General features: G+C 47.5%; 1 protein-coding gene across 1 annotated transcript in view; it reads right to left on the bottom strand.

Annotated features, from left to right (window-relative positions):
* Positions 1–18,560, bottom strand: part of POLE (DNA polymerase epsilon, catalytic subunit) — a 335,686-nt gene that overhangs the window by 229,206 nt on the left and 87,920 nt on the right. Inside the window, exons 11-15 of the mRNA XM_063913394.1 lie at positions 2,212–2,297; positions 2,010–2,129; positions 1,673–1,805; positions 1,340–1,453; positions 941–1,153 (exon numbers count right to left, since the gene is read on the bottom strand). Of these exons, the coding sequence (XP_063769464.1) occupies positions 941–1,153; positions 1,340–1,453; positions 1,673–1,805; positions 2,010–2,129; positions 2,212–2,297 (666 nt within the window). The remainder of the gene's footprint in view (positions 1–940; positions 1,154–1,339; positions 1,454–1,672; positions 1,806–2,009; positions 2,130–2,211; positions 2,298–18,560) is intronic.

Genomic DNA, 18,560 nt, shown 5'->3' with positions numbered 1-18,560 from the left:
TACACATATATATATATATATATATATACATATATATATATATATATATATATATATATATAAAAAAAAAAGACTGCGCCAAATTATGTGCCCCCCCCCCCTTCTTTCAAACCCCCTGTCGCCGTGTTCAACAGTGGAGAGTCCGGGGAGCCAGCTTCTCAGCGGTGTGCTGTGGAGAAAATGGCGCTGGTGAGTGCTGAGGATCAAGCTCCGCCCCCTAAGCGGCGGGCTTCGGTCTCGCTCGATTACTTTCAAAAAAACTGGCGGGGGATCTCATATATAATGCAGAGCCCATATGTGCCCAGATTTTGCCAGATCAGAGGTTTAATTGCTGCCCAGGGCGCCCCCCCTGCGCCCTGCACCCTTACAGTGCCTGCCGTGTGTGTGTTGTGCGGGAGCAATGGCGCGCAGCGTTACCTCAGTGAAGATCCGAAGTCTTCTGCCGCCTCTGAAGTCTTCTTTCTTCTCATACTCACCCGGCTTCTATCTTCCGACTCTGTGAGGAGGACGGCGGCGCGGCTCCGGGATGAACAGCTAGGAGAGACCTGCGTTCCGGCTCCCTCTGGAGCTAATGGTGTCCAGTAGCCTAAGAAGCAGAGCCTAGCAGTTAAGTAGGTCTGCTTCTCTCCCCTCAGTCCCTCGATGCAGGGAGTCTGTTGCCAGCAGGCTCCCTGAAAATAAAAAACCTAACAAAATTACTTTCTTTCAGGAAACTCAGGAGAGCTCCCTGTAATGCACCCAGTCTCCTCTGGGCATAGTATCAAACTGAGGTCTGGAGGAGGGGCATAGAGGAAGGAGCCAGTGCACACCCATATCTAAAGTTCTTTTTAGTGCCCATGTCTCCTGCGGAGCCCGTCTATCCCCATGGTCCTTACGGAGTCCCCAGCATCCTCTAGGACATTGCCTAAATACAAAACATTTACACAAGCAAAATACCTACCATTTTAAAACGGCAGGGGATATCACTACGGAACACTCCAGACTCCAAAGCCTCCACATGGCCACCAACATAAGTCTCAGAGTCCAGCACATGTCCATCATTAGTCATCTTATTGAAAACTGCCTCTTGTTTATTAGGGAAGATTATATTTGCATGATAAGCTTGGACCATCAGCAATGCCTCACACAGGGTACCAGAGCCCTTACGAAGTACCTATGCAAAAACATCCATTAGTATAACATTTTTATAAAATGATAGATAGCGGAAAAAAAAAAAAATCTAACTATTATAACAGGACTCTGAAGAATAGTTACTAAATTAAATTAAACAATAAAAAAAAAGACACACAAAAGGTTTACTTCATAGAAAGTTTTACACTTTACATATGAGGTTTCTTACCTCATCAGGCTCCATAGGGATGATGGTGCAGAGAGCAAATATAAATGGGTGAACATACTTCATGTACATGTAATAAGTAGCAACAGCATCAGACACAGAGTATGTAGCCAGGACCTACAGGACAACAACAGTATGAGCAATGTCAAAGTGTTTGTATAGGTGCCCTCAAGCTGATCAAACAACAATGGCTGTGAGTTACAGTACAAGGTTTACTGCTTAGCCTTTAAGGCAATGTTTCACCATAATTCAAAAACACATTCTACTGAGAGCAGTGCTTTTGGATATCAGCTATTGACATCTTTCATTCAAACACTGTGATTCACTGTATAATACCTGCGGCTCCTCAGTAGCCATACGACACATCTCCTCTGGATCCAGCTCTACAGGGTCATATCCCAACTTTGCCTTTGCAGCTGCCTTAAGATTATGGCTTCCAACAGGAAGGTAACTGTCTCTCTTTACCCACCTGCAACAAAGCAAAAATACTGGACTAAACAAAAAAAAAAAAACCCCACCTAACAGTCCATGTATTTCCCCATAAAGATAAATTTGACGTGTACGCAATAGCAAAAGAATGGAGTTTGCACAACAGGCATCACATAGTCACATACTAAGATGTGCAGAAGAAACCACGTTATTACTCGTTACATTTTAGAAATTGCTGCCGTACCTGAGACAATCCATATGAATACACGAGGAGCATTTGTACTCTCCTTGGTTATCTTTTTGGAAGCCAATCTCTTGAAGCATGCTCATCCCATGAACTGTAGCACGTGTTTCCACAAAAGGCCTGTAACAAATAAGAACGTTCAACCATGGACTTCTGGTGGGCTACACTACAATACAGGGCTGAAACAGAGGAGAAAGTTTACCAATCAAAGAAGTCCCCATTGTATGTAACAATTATACTTGGCTTTGTTTCCAGAATGTGTTCAAACCAACGCTGAATCAGATGTGCCTGCAGATGAGAACATAAGTAACCAGTAAATGCTTATATCCAAACTCTTTACGGAGGTCTGATTCGTTTTATTTTTAGTTTAATTTATTTTATTTTATTTTTTATTTTTTTAATACCATAAAAAAACAGAGGCGGAACATAAAGATTGATAGCTGCTTGCTATAATTAAATTACTTTACACTTTTTTTTTTTTTTTTGAAAAAAGGTATTGTAAAGTCTAGCGGCTGTGTATTCCAAGAAGCTTTCAGCCCCTTGTGCCAGTGCTATGAAGTGTCTGGCTGCTGCATAGGAAGAGTCCCTGTACAACTCTCATAGGACATGGTGCTGAAACAATCATGGTCCCTACAGTATGTCAGGTACCTGCTGAGGAGTCTGACAAATTCAGGTTGCTACTCCCATCCTTCGGGATTATGTGTGGAGGTTGTGCGGCAAATCAGGATCAGTATCTCATTGGGCCCCTTTCCGCTGGTGTGTAGACGTGGTGTAATTGCCTTCAGGAATTGAACACTGGCGCAGTTTATAAAGTTATAAATCAAACATGATTGACAGCTGACAATAAAAAACATATTTGCCAAGTACAATCATACCTATCACTAATGTAATAATATGGAAGATAGTTGGTTATTGTATTAGTGATAGGTATGATTTTACTTGTCAAATATGTTTTTTTATTGTCAGCTGTCAATCATCGGTTTTGATTGTTAATCATGTGACCCTAAGGGGTATAAATATGGCTTCTGGTGAAGTAAAGCTCCACACTTGGAAGAAGGATTCATATCCGAAATGCGTCAGTGGTGGAGATTAGGCTGTGGGTTTCTCTTTGGTTGACCAGGACACGTAAGAACTTTTTTTTTTTCCCCCACTTTGTGGGTTATCACCTCTAGTTCCGGATTTATGAGGTATACCACTATATGTTTATTTCCTGGAGTCAACCTATGAGTTAAAATACCCCTGCAGAGGAATTAATTTTTTTATCCCTGTTTTTGGTACATACATTTTGTGTATTTTTATGTATACTATTTGTTATGAAATTATTGTGGTCTTTGTAACCAATAAAATAGCTTTTTAATTGTATGGATTTCAGAAGTTGTTGTGATCCTTTATAAAAAGGAGGATACCGAGTTAAGTGGATCTGTGAAGCTTCAGTCCAAAGAAACCTTTACGTGAACAGAGGGACCAGTACTAAGGTCATTTCAACTTGGATTGCACACTGGATGTGGTATCTTGTTTATGGTCAAGATATTGTTGCTGTACGTACATGGAAAGAAACCTTTGAGTGAACATAAGGCACCCTTTCAAGGTCACTGTCATCATAATTTCTGCGTAGGAGGACACCTGCTATTCCTTTTGCTGTATACTTCCTTTTTGGACATATTTTGAGTGAAAAATTGGGACATTTGTATTCATTAACTATTTAGAAATAAGCAGAGACTGCTATCATACTCTTATTTTGGAAACAAACGGTTTGGGGACATTACATTCTTTATAAACTACGCCAGTGTTCTATTTCGTTTTTTGGTATTGCATTATGATGGAGAGAAGTGTGGCTCTGGAATAGAACTGGGAGCGGTTTTAGGCGTAACTGATTTACTATTTGTGTGTTTGCTTGTTCTGCCTTCAGGAATTAACTACAGGTGAAACAAAGGATAACTACAGGTAACTAATTGTAAACAAGCAGTAGATGTTCCTTTCTTGGCGGCTATCTACTGCTTAACTTTCTTATCCTATTTATCCTGCTTAGCTTGTCTGCTTTCCACATTAGTCTGTATCTGGCCACGCTGGCTTGCTGATGTTGATATACTGCTGTTCACTTGCTGATGTACTATGGGGTCTGTTCATGAAGCAATGAAAAGAGTGGAGTAGTGAGCATGTGGAGAAGTTGCCCATGGCAACCAATCAGCTGCTCCGTACAATTTTATAGTATGAACATTATTAATGCTACTTCAATGCTGATTGGTTGCCATGGGCAACTTCTCCACAGGCTCACTTCTTCACCCTTTTCACTGCTTCATTAATACATCCCTGTGTGTGCTTGCAGTTTAGTTTGCACATTGTGCTTACCCTGCACAAAACTTTGTACCCCGTATTCATCCTGAATATGGCACAGCACATTATTGCCTCTAAGGTACTTGGGACAGTTGTCATACTAGATTAGAACTCTTATATTTGTTTAACACAGACTTTCTTTTGGGGGTCTCCCTGTTATTCTTGCACTTCATAATGCATCCCCTGCGGTAAAGTTGTAACTTTAATTTGCCTTGTTATTGTATTGGGAACTTCTACAATGCAACATGGATAAGAATGACCAATGGCTTATAATAAGATTTTACTTACCGATAAATCTATTTCTCGTAGTCCGTAGTGGATGCTGGGGACTCCGTCAGGACCATGGGGATTAGCGGCTCCGCAGGAGACAGGGCACAAAAATAAAGCTTTAGGATCAGGTGGTGTGCACTGGCTCCTCCCCCTATGACCCTCCTCCAAGCCTCAGTTAGGATACTGTGCCCGGACGAGCGTACACAATAAGGAAGGATTTTGAATCCCGGGTAAGACTCATACCAGCCACACCAATCACACCGTACAACTTGTGATCTGAACCCAGTTAACAGTATGACAACGTAGGATCCTCTGAACAGACGGCTCACAACAAGAACAACCCGATTTTTTTGTAACAATAACTATGTACAAGTATTGCAGACAATCCGCACTTGGGATGGGCGCCCAGCATCCACTACGGACTACGAGAAATAGATTTATCGGTAAGTAAAATCTTATTTTCTCTAACGTCCTAGTGGATGCTGGGGACTCCGTCAGGACCATGGGGATTATACCAAAGCTCCCAAACGGGCGGGAGAGTGCGGATGACTCTGCAGCACCGAATGAGAGAACTCCAGGTCCTCTTTAGCCAGGGTATCAAATTTGTAGAATTTTACAAACGTGTTCTCCCCCGACCACGTAGCTGCTCGGCAGAGTTGTAATGCCGAGACCCCTCGGGCAGCCGCCCAGGATGAGCCCACCTTCCTTGTGGAATGGGCCTTGACAGATTTAGGCTGTGGCAGGCCTGCCACAGAATGTGCAAGTTGAATTGTGCTACAAATCCAACGAGCAATCGTCTGCTTAGAAGCAGGAGCACCCAGCTTGTTGGGTGCATACAGTATAAACAGCGAGTCAGATTTTCTGACTCCAGCCGTCCTTGAAATATATATTTTCAATGCCCTGACAACGTCCAGCAACTTGGAATCCTCCAAATCGCTAGTAGCCGCAGGCACCACAATAGGCTGGTTCAGGTGAAACGCTGACACCACCTTAGGCAGAAAATGAGGACGCGTCCGCAGTTCTGCCCTGTCCGAATGGAAAATCAGATATGGGCTTTTATACGACAAAGCCGCCAATTCTGACACTCTCCTGGCTGAAGCCAGGGCCAGTAGCATGGTTACTTTCCATGTAAGATATTTCAAATCCGCCTATTTGAGTGGCTCAAACCAATGGGATTTGAGAAAATCCAAAACTACATTAAGGTCCCACGGAGCCACTGGGGGCACAACCGGGGGCTGTATATGTAGTACTCCTTTTACAAAAGTCTGGACTTCAGGAACTGAAGCCAATTCTTTCTGGAAGAAAATCGACAGGGCCGAAATTTGAACCTCAATGGACCCCAACTTGAGGCCCACAGACAATCCTGTTTGCAGGAAATGTAGGAATCGACCCAATTGAAATTCCTCCGTGGGGGCCTTCCTGGCCTCACACCACGCAACATATTTTCTCCAAATGCGGTGATAATGTTGTGCAGTCACCTCCTTCCTGGCTTTAACCAGTGTAGGAATGACCTCTTCTGGAATGCCTTTTTCCCTTAGAATTCGGCGTTCAACCGCCACGCCGTCAAACGCAGCCGCGGTAAGTCTTGGAATAGACACGGTCCCTGCTGAATCAGGTCCCGTCTTAGAGGTAGAGGCCACGGATTTTCCGTGAGCATCTCCTGAAGTTCCGGGTACCAAGTTCTTCTTGGCCAATCCGGAGCCACGAGTATCGTTCTTACTCCCCTTTGCCGTATAATTCTCAGTACTTTGGGTATGAGAGGCAGAGGAGGAAACACATACACTGACTGGAACACCCACGGTGTTACCAGAGCGTCCACAGCTATTGCCTGAGGGTCTCTTGACCTGGCGCAATACCTGTCCAGTTTTTTGTTGAGGCGAGACGCCATCATATCCACCTTTGGTTTTTCCCAACGGTTCACAATCATGTGGAAGACTTCTGGATGAAGTCCCCACTCTCCCGGGTGTAGATCGTGTCTGCTGAGGAAGTCTGCTTCCCAGTTGTCCACTCCCGGAATGAACACTGCTGACAGTGCTATCACATGATCTTCCGCCCAGCGAAGAATCCTTGCAGCTTCTGCCATTGCTCTCCTGCTTCTTGTGCCGCCCTGTCTGTTTACGTGGGCGACTGCCGTGATGTTGTCCGACTGGATCAACACCGGCTGACCCTGAAGCAGGGGTTTTGCCAGGCTTAGAGCATTGTAAATCGCTCTTAGCTCCAGTATATTTATGTGAAGAGACATCTCCAGGCTTGACCATACTCCCTGGAAGTTTCTTCCTTGTGTGACCGCCCCCCAGCCTCTCAGACTGGCATCCGTGGTCACCAGGACCCAGTCCTGTATGCCGAATCTGCGGCCTTCTAACAGATGAGCACTCTGCAACCACCACAGAAGAGACACCCTTGTCCGTGGCGATAAGGTTATCCGCTGATGCATCTGCAGATGCGATCCGGACCATTTGTCCAGCAGATCCCACTGAAAAGTTTGTGCGTGGAATCTGCCGAATGGGATTGCTTCGTAAGAAGCCACCATCTTTCCCAGGACTCTTGTGCATTGATGCACAGACACTTTTCCTGGTTTTAGGAGGTTCCTGACAAGTTCGGATAACTCCTTGGTTTTCTCCTCCGGAAGAAACACCTTTTTCTGAACCGTGTCCAGAATCATTCCCAGGAACAGCAGACGTGTTGTCGGGGTCAACTGAGATTTTGGAAAATTCAGAATCCACCCGTGTTGTTGCAGCACTACTTGGGTTAGTGCTACTCCGTCCTCCAGCTGTTCTCTGGACCTTGCCCTTATCAGGAGATCGTCTCTGAGTGATTCCATCTTGAACTTGAATTTTTGTATGTACAGGTTCAAAGATTTCAGATTTAGAATAGGTCTTACCGAGCCGTCCGGCTTCGGTACCACAAATAGCGTGGAGTAATACCCCTTTTCCTGTTGTAGGAGGGGTACCTTGACTATCACCTGCTGAGAAAACAGCTTGTGAATGGCTTCCAATACCGTCGCCCTGTCTGAGGGAGACGTTGGCAAAGCAGACTTTAGGAACCGGCGAGGGGGAGACTTCTCGAATTCCAACCTGTAACCCTGAGATACTACCTGCAGGATCCAGGGGTCCACCTGTGAGCAAGCCCACTGCGCGCTGAAATTCTTGAGTCGACCCCCCACCGTTCCTGAGTCCGCTTGTAAAGCCCCAGCGTCATGCCGAGGGCTTTGCAGAACCCGCGGAGGGCTTCTGTTCCTGGGAAGGAGCTGCTTGCTGCCCTCTCTTACCCTTTCCTCTGCCTCGGGGCAGATATGACTGTCCTTTTGCCCGCTTCTTATAGGACCGAAAGGACTGCGGCTGAAAAGACGGTGTCTTTTTCTGTTGGGAGGGGGTCTGAGGTAAAAAGGTGGATTTCCCGGCAGTTGCCGTGGCCACCAAATCCGATAGACCGACGCCAAATAATTCCTCCCCTTTATACGGCAATACTTCCATATGCCGTTTGGAATCCGCATCACCTGACCACTGTCGTGTCCATAAACTTCTTCTGGCAGATATGGACATCGCACTTACTCTCGATGCCAGAGTGCAAATATCCCTCTGAGCATCTCGCATATAAAGAAAAGCATCCTTTAATTGCTCTAAAGTCTGTAAAATACTGTCCCTATCCAGGGTATCAATATTTTCAGTCAGGGAATCCGACCAGACCACCCCAGCACTGCACATCCAGGCTGAGGCGATGGCTGGTCGCAGTATAACACCAGTATGTGTGTATATACTTTTTAGGGTAGTTTCCAGCCTCCTATCAGCTGGATCCTTGAGGGCGGCCGTATCAGGAGACGGTAACGCCACTTGTTTTGATAAGCGTGTGAGCGCCTTATCCACCTTAGGGGGTGTTTCCCAGCGCGCCCTAACCTCTGGCGGGAAAGGGTATAATGCCAATAACTTTTTTGAAATTTGCACTTTTCTATCTGGGTTAACCCACGTTTCATCACATACATCATTCAATTCCTCTGATTCAGGAAAAACTACAGGTAGTTTTTTCACCCCCCACATAATACCCCTTTTTGTGGTACTTGTAGTATCAGAGATATGCAAAGCATCCTTCATTGCCGTGATCATATAACGTGTGGCCCTACTGGAAAATACGTTTGTTTTTTCACCGTCGACACTAGATTCAGTGTCCGTGTCTGGGTCTGTGTCGACCGACTGAGGTAAAGGGCGTTTTACAGCCCCTGACGGTGTCTGAGACGCCTGGGCAGGTACTAACTGGTTTTCCGGCCGTCTCATGTCGTCAACTGATTTTTGTAATGTGCTGACATTATCACGGAATTCCATAAACAAAGCCATCCATTCCGGTGTCGACTCCCTGGGGGGTGACATCACCATTACCGGCAATTGCTCTGCCTCCACACCAACATCGTCCTCATACATGTCGACACACACGTACCGACACACAGCAGACACACAGGGAATGCTCTATTGAAGACAGGACCCCACTAGCCCTTTGGGGAGACAGAGGGAGAGTTTGCCAGCACACACCCAAGCGCTATAATATATATGGGAACAACCCTATATAAGTGTTGTATCCTTATAGCAGCTTAAATATAGTAATATCGCCAAAAAAAGTGCCCCCCCTCTCTGTTTTACCCTGTTTCTGTAGTGCAGTGCAGGGGAGAGTCCTGGGAGCCTTCCTCACAGCGGAGCTGAGCAGGAAAATGGCGCTGTGTGCTGAGAAGAATAAGCCCCGCCCCCTATTTCGGCGGGCTCTTCTCCGGAGTTTGTGAGATCTGGCAGGGGTTAAATACATCCATATAGCCTCAAGGGCTATATGTGATGTATTTTTTAGCCATAAAAAGGTATTATACATTGCTGCCCAGGGCGCCCCCCCAGCGCCCTGCACCCTCCGTGACCGCTGTGTGAAGTGTGCTGACAACAATGGCGCACAGCTGCAGTGCTGTGCGCTACCTCAGGAAGACTGAAAAGTCTTCTGCAGCCTGCTTCTGGACCTCTTCTATCTTCGGCATCTGCAAGGGGGGGTCGGCGGCGCGGCTCCGGGACCGGACTCCATGGCTGGGCCTGTGTTCGATCCCTCTGGAGCTAATGGTGTCCAGTAGCCTAAGAAGCCAATCCATCCTGCACGCAGGTGAGTTGACTTCTCTCCCCTAAGTCCCTCGATGCAGTGAGCCTGTTGCCAGCAGGACTCACTGAAAATAAAAAACCTAAAAACTTTTTCTAAGCAGCTCTTTAGGAGAGCCACCTAGATTGCACCCTGCTCGGACGGGCACAAAAACCTAACTGAGGCTTGGAGGAGGGTCATAGGGGGAGGAGCCAGTGCACACTACCTGATCCTAAAGCTTTATTTTTGTGCCCTGTCTCCTGCGGAGCCGCTAATCCCCATGGTCCTGACGGAGTCCCCAGCATCCACTAGGACGTTAGAGAAAACAAGGTGCAGCATTTTGCCTACTAACTCCAGACACTTCTCAAGCAGCATAATGGCAGTGGTTAACTCACAACGCTGGGCTCATGAGTTCAATTCCCAACCAGAGCCCTATATGTGTGGAGTTTATGTGCTACACTAGCCAATTCTGATATACATGCATTTATGCCTATGTTCTGTGAGATAAAATTCTCGCTGCATGCAAGCAAAATGCTGATGCATTTTTTTTTCCTACTGAAAGCGGGGTGCTCACTTCATACTGTACTGGAGCAGGTAAATAACTCATGTTCACATAGGGTCAGATCAGGTACCATCTGGGTTTCCCTTAGGTTGGGCGATCATTTTAAATACATTTCAGTATTTGAGTCTCTACTGTTAAAAGTATTATATGCAGATGAATGCATCTTCTCACAGATTATCTGAAAGTCAGGTCTCTATCCTGGCTGAAGTTCCAATTGCTGGTAACAGGCAAGATTCAGCTAAAAAGGTGGTCGTTCAGCACAAATCTGTGTCTCCCTTAACAGCCCCAAGTGTTTATTCCCACTCCCACTTTTCTAGCAGATATCCCTTTTTCACAGATATGAATATCCCGGGTTTTTGCCCATTGACACACACCTACCCGGGATTTTTGTCAGTGGAAACAGCTGCAAGTCAGAAATCCCGGGTCAAGTGGCTTGGGATTTTTACCTTGGTCACAAGTAGGGTTTTTAGTGGGTCTTTCCTGTGGGAGCTGCAGTGGAAACAGCTCTTCATCGCCCAGGAACCAGAGGAGACACTGGGAGAGGCTGTTTCATGCTGGTTGCTCTTGGGAGAGCTGCACACAGAGCTGGGCACACAGGCTACAGATTTGGCGCTGGGCAAAGGTGACAGCACAGTTAGTTGCTATGACAACATGTTTTATTGTGCTTTCCCAGGTTTTCCCTTATTCAGTGGAAATGGTGTCAACCCAGGAAAAAACATAGGAATACAATGCAGTGGAAACGGGGACATTGGAGAGTGAAACCCAGCAAAATGCCAGGTAAAAATCCAGGTCAGACTCTGGATTTTGGCAGAAAAGCAGTATCAGGCTTTTTCCTCACTAGTGGTGGTGATATACAGTATGTGCAGAATGTCAAATGTTTAATGTTATGCCATGGAAATGTGATGCTTAGGTCATCCCTACTTTCACTTGTACTATTATGCTTCTCTATAAACTCACTTAAAAATACTGGAAGTCTGACAAAGATACTCAGGATTTACATTGAAAGTTGGTAAAAATCAGTGTATACATAGCAAATCCCAAATTCTATTAGCAGGTACATGTCCTCAACGCACTGCAATAAGTTTTGTAAAAGGTGCATGCCCCAATACTGACTGAAGGAATTGGTGTCAGTTGATGGGAAAGTCCCATGGTTACAATATGAAGTTTCCAGGTAAGGACAACTGTATAAGCATGGTTTCCTTGAGAATATTGAGCAAATTAGAGAAGTACTGTATGTACAATTCCTAGAGATGTGTTTTTTTATCTTCTGCTGCTACAAGCCCAAGCAGTTGCACAATTTAAACAAAAGGGCATTGATCCTTTTGAAGGCTCACATAAATAAGTGGTTGTAATAGGTTTGGTATGTATAATGGTATATATTTTTTGTTTTTTTCCCCTTGGGGGGGTGGGGACCCCACATTGTGATGCAGGTTTCTTTAAAATCGACAGAAAATGTGAATTACAAAAAAAAAAAAAAAATTTTATATATATATATATATATATATATATATATATATATATATATATATATATATATATATATATATATATATATATATATATATATATATATATATATATATATATATATTTTACTTACCGGTAAATCTATTTCTCGTAGTCCGTAGAGGATGCTGGGACTCCGTAAGGACCATGGGGAATAGACGGGCTCCGCAGGAGATAGGGCACTTTAAGAAAGCTTTGGACTCTGGGTGTGCACTGGCTTCTCCCTCTATGCCCCTCCTCCAGACCTCAGTTAGGGAAACTGTGCCCAGAGGAGATGGACAGTACGAGGAAGGATTTTTGTAAATCTAAGGACGAGATTCATACCAGCCACACCAATCACATCGTATAACTTGTGATAAACTTACCACACCAATCACATCGTATAACTTGTGATAAACTTACCCAGTTAACAGTATGAACAATAACATAGCCTCGGTTCACCGATAAACTATAACATAACCCTTATGTAAGCAATAACTATATACAAGCATTGCAGAAGAAGTCCGCACTTGGGACGGGCGCCCAGCATCCTCTACGGACTACGAGAAATAGTTTTACCGGTAAGTAAAATCTTATTTTCTCTAACGTCCTTGTGGATGCTGGGACTCCGTAAGGACCATGGGGATTATACCAAAGCTCCCAAACGGGCGGGAGAGTGCGGACGACTCTGCAGCACCGATTGAGCAAACAGGAGGTCCTCCTCAGCCAGGGTATCAAACTTATAGAACTTTGCAAAGGTGTTTGTCCCCGACCAAGTAGCTGCTCGGCACAACTGTAATGCCGAGACCCCTCGGGCAGCCACCCAAGAAGAGCCCACTTTCCTAGTGGAGTGGGCCTTAACCGATTTCGGTAACGGCAATCCTGCCGTAGAATGCGCCTGCTGAATCGTGTTACAGATCCAGCGAGCAATAGTCTGCTTTGAAGCAGGAGCGCCAACCTTGTTGGCCGCATATAGAACGAACAAAGCTTCAGTCTTCCAGATCCTAGCCGTTCTGGTCACATAAATCTTCAAAGCCCTGACTACATCCAGGGACTCGGAATCCTCCAAGTCCCGTGTAGCCACAGGCACGACAATAGGTTGGTTCACATGAAAAGAGGAGACCACTTTTGGCAGAAAGTGAGGGCGAGTCCTCAACTGTGATAAAGCCGCCAATTCGGAAACACGTCTTGCCGAAGCCAACACCAACAACATGACCACTTTCCACATGAGGTATTTCAACTACACAGTTTTGAGTGGTTCAAACCAAGGTGACTTGAGGAAACATAACACCACGTTAAGATCCCAAGGCGCCACCGGAGGCACAAAAGGAGGCTAAATATGCAGGACTCCCTTCACAAAGGTCTGTACTTCAGGAATAGAAGCCAATTCTCTTTGAAAGAAAATGGATAAGGCCGAAATCTGGACCTTTATGGACCCTAATTTTAGGCCCAAAGTCACTCCTGTTTGAAGGAAGTGGAGTAGACGGCCCAGATGGAACTCCTCCGTAGGAGCAGCTCTAGCCTCACACCAAGAAACATATTTCCACCATATACGGTGATAATGTTTTAACGTCACGTCTTTCCTAGCCTAGATCAGGGTAGGAATGACCTCCTCCAGAATCCCTTTTTCCGCTAGGATCCGGCGTTCAACCGCCATGCCGTCAAACGCTGCCGCGGTAAGTCTTGGAACAGACAGGACCCCTGCCGCAGCAGGTCCTGCCTTAGAGGAAGAGGCCACGGATCCCCTGCGAGCAACTCTTGCAGCTCCGGATACCAAGTCCTCCGTGGCCAATCCGGAACAATGAGTATTGTTCTGACCCTGCTTCTTCGTATAATTCTCAACACCTTGGGTATGAGAGGAAGAGGAGGAAACACATAGACCGATCTGAACACCCAAGGTGTCACCAGAGCGTCTACCACTACCGCCTGAGGGTCCCTTGACCTGGCGCAACACCGCTTTAGCTTTTTTTGAGACGGAATGCCATCATGTCGATTTGAGGCAGTCCCCAACGATCCGTGATCTGTGCGAAGACTTCTTGATGAAGTCCCCACTCTTCCAGATGCAGGTCGTGCCTGCTGAGGAAGTCCGCCTCCCAGTTGTCCACCCCTGGGATGAACACCGCTGACAGCGCGCTTACATGGCCTTCCGCCCAGCGTAGACTCCTGGTCGCTTCTGCCATGGCCATTCTGCTCCTTGTTCCGCCTTGGCGGTTTATATGAGCCACTGCCGTGACATTGTCCGACTGAATCAGAACCGGTTTTCTCCGAAGCAATTCCTCCGCTTGACGCAGGACGTTGTATATGGCCCTCAACTCCAGGACGTTGATGTGGAGACAAGATTCAGAGACCTTGGAAATTTCTTCCCAGTGTCACTGCTCCCCAGCCTCGGAGGCTTGCGTCCGTGGTTACCAGGACCCAGTCCTGAATGCCGAACCTGCGACCTTCTAGTAGGTGAGCACTGTTCAGTCACCACAGGAGAGATACCCTGGTCCTGGGAGACAGTGTGATCCTTAGATGCATTTGTAAATGGGACCCGGACCACTTGTCCAAACGGTCCCATTGAATGGTCCTCGCATATAACCTGCCGAAAGGGATGGCCTCGTAGGAAGCCACCATATTCCCCAGGACCCGCGTGCAATGATGCACTGAAACCTTTTTTGGTTTTAATAGGTTCCTGACCATGGCTATGAGTTCCTGAACCTTTTCGATCGGAAGAAAAACCTTTTTCTGGTCTGTGTCTAGAATCAGCCCCAAAAAGGTCAGACGCGTTGTAGAGACTAGCTGGGACTTCGGTATATTGAGAATCCAGCCGTGTAACTTCAACGTCTTCATGGACAGAGACACGCTGTCCAGCAACCTCTCCCGAGATCTCGCCTTTATGAGGAGATCGTCTAAGTATAGGATAATTGTGACCCCCCTGCCTGCTCAGGAGCACCATCATTTCCGCCATTACCTTGGTGAAAATTCTCGGGCCCGTGGAAAGCCCAAACGGCAACATCTGAAATCAGGATTTTGGTACTTACCGATAAATCCCTTTCTCCGATTCCACAGGGGCCACTGGAGCGTAGTTACAATGGGGAATAGTAGGCAGTAATTGGGAGCTGGCACTTTAAAAAATTCTAACCCTGTGGCTAGCTCCTCCCCTACTATCTCCCCTCCAAGCCAGTCTACGTAAAACTGTGCCCAAGGAGAGCTGTAATAAAGAAAACCATAAGGTAGAGGAGGTTATTGACGTCTACTCAACCAGGATAACCCAAACTAACCCTGGAATCGAACCTAATAATAAACAGGTTAACCTGAACTCAACAAGCGGTCATTAATTGAACCGCAAATCGTTAAGCAAAAAACAACGAGGAACAGCGCTGGGCGGGCGTCCAGTGGCCCCTGTGGAATCGGAGAAAGGGATTTATCGGTAAGTACCAAAATCCTGATTTCTTCTTCATCCACTAGGGGCCACTGGAGCGTAGTTACAATGGGGACGTCCCAGAGCTCCCAGAACGGGTGGGAGAGCGCTGAGAGTCCTGTAAAACCGCTCGGCCAAAGTGAGATGCAGAGGCCGCAAAAGTGTCAAACTTGTAGAATTTGACAAACGTATGACGGCCGGACCAAGTAGCCGCCCGACATAAAGTAGTCATAGAGACCCCCCGGGCAGCCGCCCAAGAAGGTCCCACAGAGCGTGTGGAGTGTGCTGAAATGGAAGATGGAGGTTCCCGAGAAGTCGCCAAATAAGCTTGTCTGATGGTCAGTCGAATCCATCGAGACAAGGTCTGCTTAGAGGCCGGCCAACCACGGCGGGCAGCGTCGTACAGCACAAATAAGGAATCAGACTTCCGAATAGCCGAAGTCCTATCCACATAGATCTTGAGCGCTCTTACAACATCCAATGATCTCGCATCCGGAGAGTCCCCCGAGAGGGCCGGGACGACAAGCGGCTGATTGATGTGAAAATCAGACACCACTTTAGGTAGAAAGGACATACGAGTACGAAGCTCGGCCCTATCCGCATGAAACACCAGGAAAGGAGACCTGCAAGAGAGCCCCCAGTTCCGACAACCGTCTAGCTGAAGCCAGCGCCAGGAGAAGAACCACCTTCCAGGTGAGATATTTTATCTCTACTGATTCCAGGGGCTCAAACAATGAAGACTGCAGAAAGGACAGGACAAGACTGAGGTCCCATGGCGCTGTCGGAGGACGGAAGGGAGGCTGTATTCGAAGAACCTCTTGAAAGAAGGTCTGAACCTCAGGCAGCAAGGCTAACCTTTTCTGGAAGTAAACCGAAAGAGCAGAGACCTGCACTTTTAGTGAGCCCAGTCTTAGGCCTGCTGAAAAACCCGCCTGCAAAAAACGGAGAAGACGGGCTAAGCTATACACGGAAGGAGAAAATTCTCGACGTTCACACCATGCTACATAAGCCTTCCAAATGCGGTAGTAGTGAGAAGATGTAACCGACTTTCTAGCCCGAAGCATAGTAGGTATAACTGTACGAGGAATCCCCTTCCTTGTCAAGATGGCTTTCTCAACAGCCACGCCGTCAAACGTAGCCTGCGTAAGTCTGGATAACAAAAAGGACCCTGTTGTAGAAGGTCGTCTCGTAGTGGTAGGGTCCAAGGCTCGGCCACCGACAACAGATGTAGAGTGGAGTACCAAACCCTGCGTGGCCAATCCGGAGCCACTAGGAGAACCAGAGCGTCTTCTCTCTTGATGCGTTGCAGAACCTTCGGCAACAGCGGGAAAGGAGGAAAGAGGTAAACGAACTGGAAATTCCAAGAAGCCGTGAGAGCATCCACGCCCGCCGCCGCCGGGTCCCTCGTCCGAGAGTAGTAAAGAGGCAACTGATGGTTCAGGCGGGACGCCATGAGGTCGATCTGTGGTTTTCCCCACCGGCGGACCAGTTGCCAAAACACCTGGGGATGTAGTGACCATTCTCCCGGGTGCATGTCCTGCCGGCTTAGATAGTCTGCTTCCCAATTGTCCACTCCCGGAATGAATATTGCCGAGAAGGACAGAGCATACTTCTCCGCCCAGAGAAGGATGTTGGTGACTTCCCTCATCGCTGCGCGGCTGCGAGTGCCGCCCTGACGGTTGATGTATGCTACCGTCGTGGCGTTGTCGGACTGAACTCTGACCGCTCGACCTCGCAGGAGGTGATGTGCCTGCAGCAGGGCGTTGTACACCGCCCTTAGTTCGAAGATGTTTATGGGGAGAGCGGATTCGTGGATTGACCAGCGCCCCTGAAACTGATGTCCCAGGGTCACTGCCCCCCAGCCTCGCAGACTGGCGTCCGCGGTGAGGAGAGTCCAATCCCATATGCCGAACCGTCTTCCTTCCAACAGATGGGTCGACTGGAGCCACCAGAGCAGCGATGACCGTGCCTTTGGAGATAGCGTCACCCGCTGATGAAGGAACAGATGAGATCCTGACCATTGATTTAGAAGACACAGCTGAAACGGTCGAGAGTGGAAGCGACCGTACGGAAGAGCCTCGAACGCTGCTACCATCTTTCCCAGCAGGCGAATGCACAGATATACTGACACCCGACGGTGTTGAAGGACCAATCTTACCAGTGTCTGCAGAGAAAGTATCTTGTCCCGCGGAAGTAAAACCCTCTGATGGACTGTGTTGAGAATCATTCCCAGAAACAACAGCCGTTGTGAGGGGCATAAGTGAGACTTCGGAAAATTCAGGACCCACCCGTGTCGGATCAGAAGGTCCTGTGTCATCCGGATATTCTGAAGTAACCGTTCTGCCGAGCTTGCTTTTATTAGCAGATCGTCCAGATAGGGAACAATTGTCACACCCTGCTTCCGAAGCAGGGCCATCATGACCGCCATGATCTTTGTGAACACTCTGGGAGCAGAAAAGAGACCGAAAGGAAGGGCCTGGAACTGTAAATGAGCGTCCTGTATTGCGAACCGGAAAAAAGCCTGGTGAGTAGGCCAAATGGGAACATGTAAGTATGCGTCCTTGATGTCTAAGGATGCCAGAAACTCGTCTTTTTCCAACCCCGCAATAACAGACTGGAGGGACTCCATCTTGAACTTGAACACCTTCAAATACGGATTGAGATCTTTCAAGTTCAGGATTGGTCTGACTGAGCCGTCCGGCTTCGGTACTAGAAACAGGCTTGAGTAATAGCCCTGTTTTTGATGATGCGAGGGAACAGGGATCACGACCCTTGCAGACAGAAGCTTCTGGACCGCGGTTTGTAAGGCAACTCTCCGGTTGTCGGAAACTGGCAAACCCGTGGTAAAGAACCGCTGGGGTGGTTGTTCCTGAAAAACGAGCTTGTAACCGCAAGTGATGAGATCCCGGACCCAAGCATCTGGGCAGGACTGTATCCAGACCTCCTTGAAATCCCACAAACGAGCTCCCACCCTGTGATCTCCCAGGTGGGAGGGAGGCCCGTCATGCGGTGGCAGTGCCAGAAGACTTAACGTCTGACTGGGCTGAGGAACCTCTACCCCTGCCGCCGCCTCTACCTCTATGGCCACGGAAGGTAGAAGCTCCACCCCTGGCCTGTCCTCGAAACCTGGAAGGGGCACGAAAGGATCGAAAAGAGGGACCCCTATATGGTCTGCGAGCGGCTGGAGCAGCAGAAGGAAGATAAGCCGACCTACCCCCCGTGGCCGTAGAGATCCAGGCATCCAGATCCTTACCAAACAGAAAGTCCCCCGTAAAGGGTAACGCCTCTGCCGCCCTTTTGGATTCCGTATCCGCATGCCAATGCCGGAGCCATAGCGCTCTGCGGGCCGCAATTGTTAAAGCGGAAATTCTAGCTCCGAGAACACCTATGTCCTTGGACG

Source organism: Pseudophryne corroboree, chromosome 1 (genome assembly GCF_028390025.1).
Source record: "Pseudophryne corroboree isolate aPseCor3 chromosome 1, aPseCor3.hap2, whole genome shotgun sequence".
Taxonomy (NCBI): domain Eukaryota; kingdom Metazoa; phylum Chordata; class Amphibia; order Anura; family Myobatrachidae; genus Pseudophryne; species Pseudophryne corroboree.
Note: the sequence above shows the minus strand (reverse complement) of the source record. Positions and strands in the feature narration are given on the sequence as shown.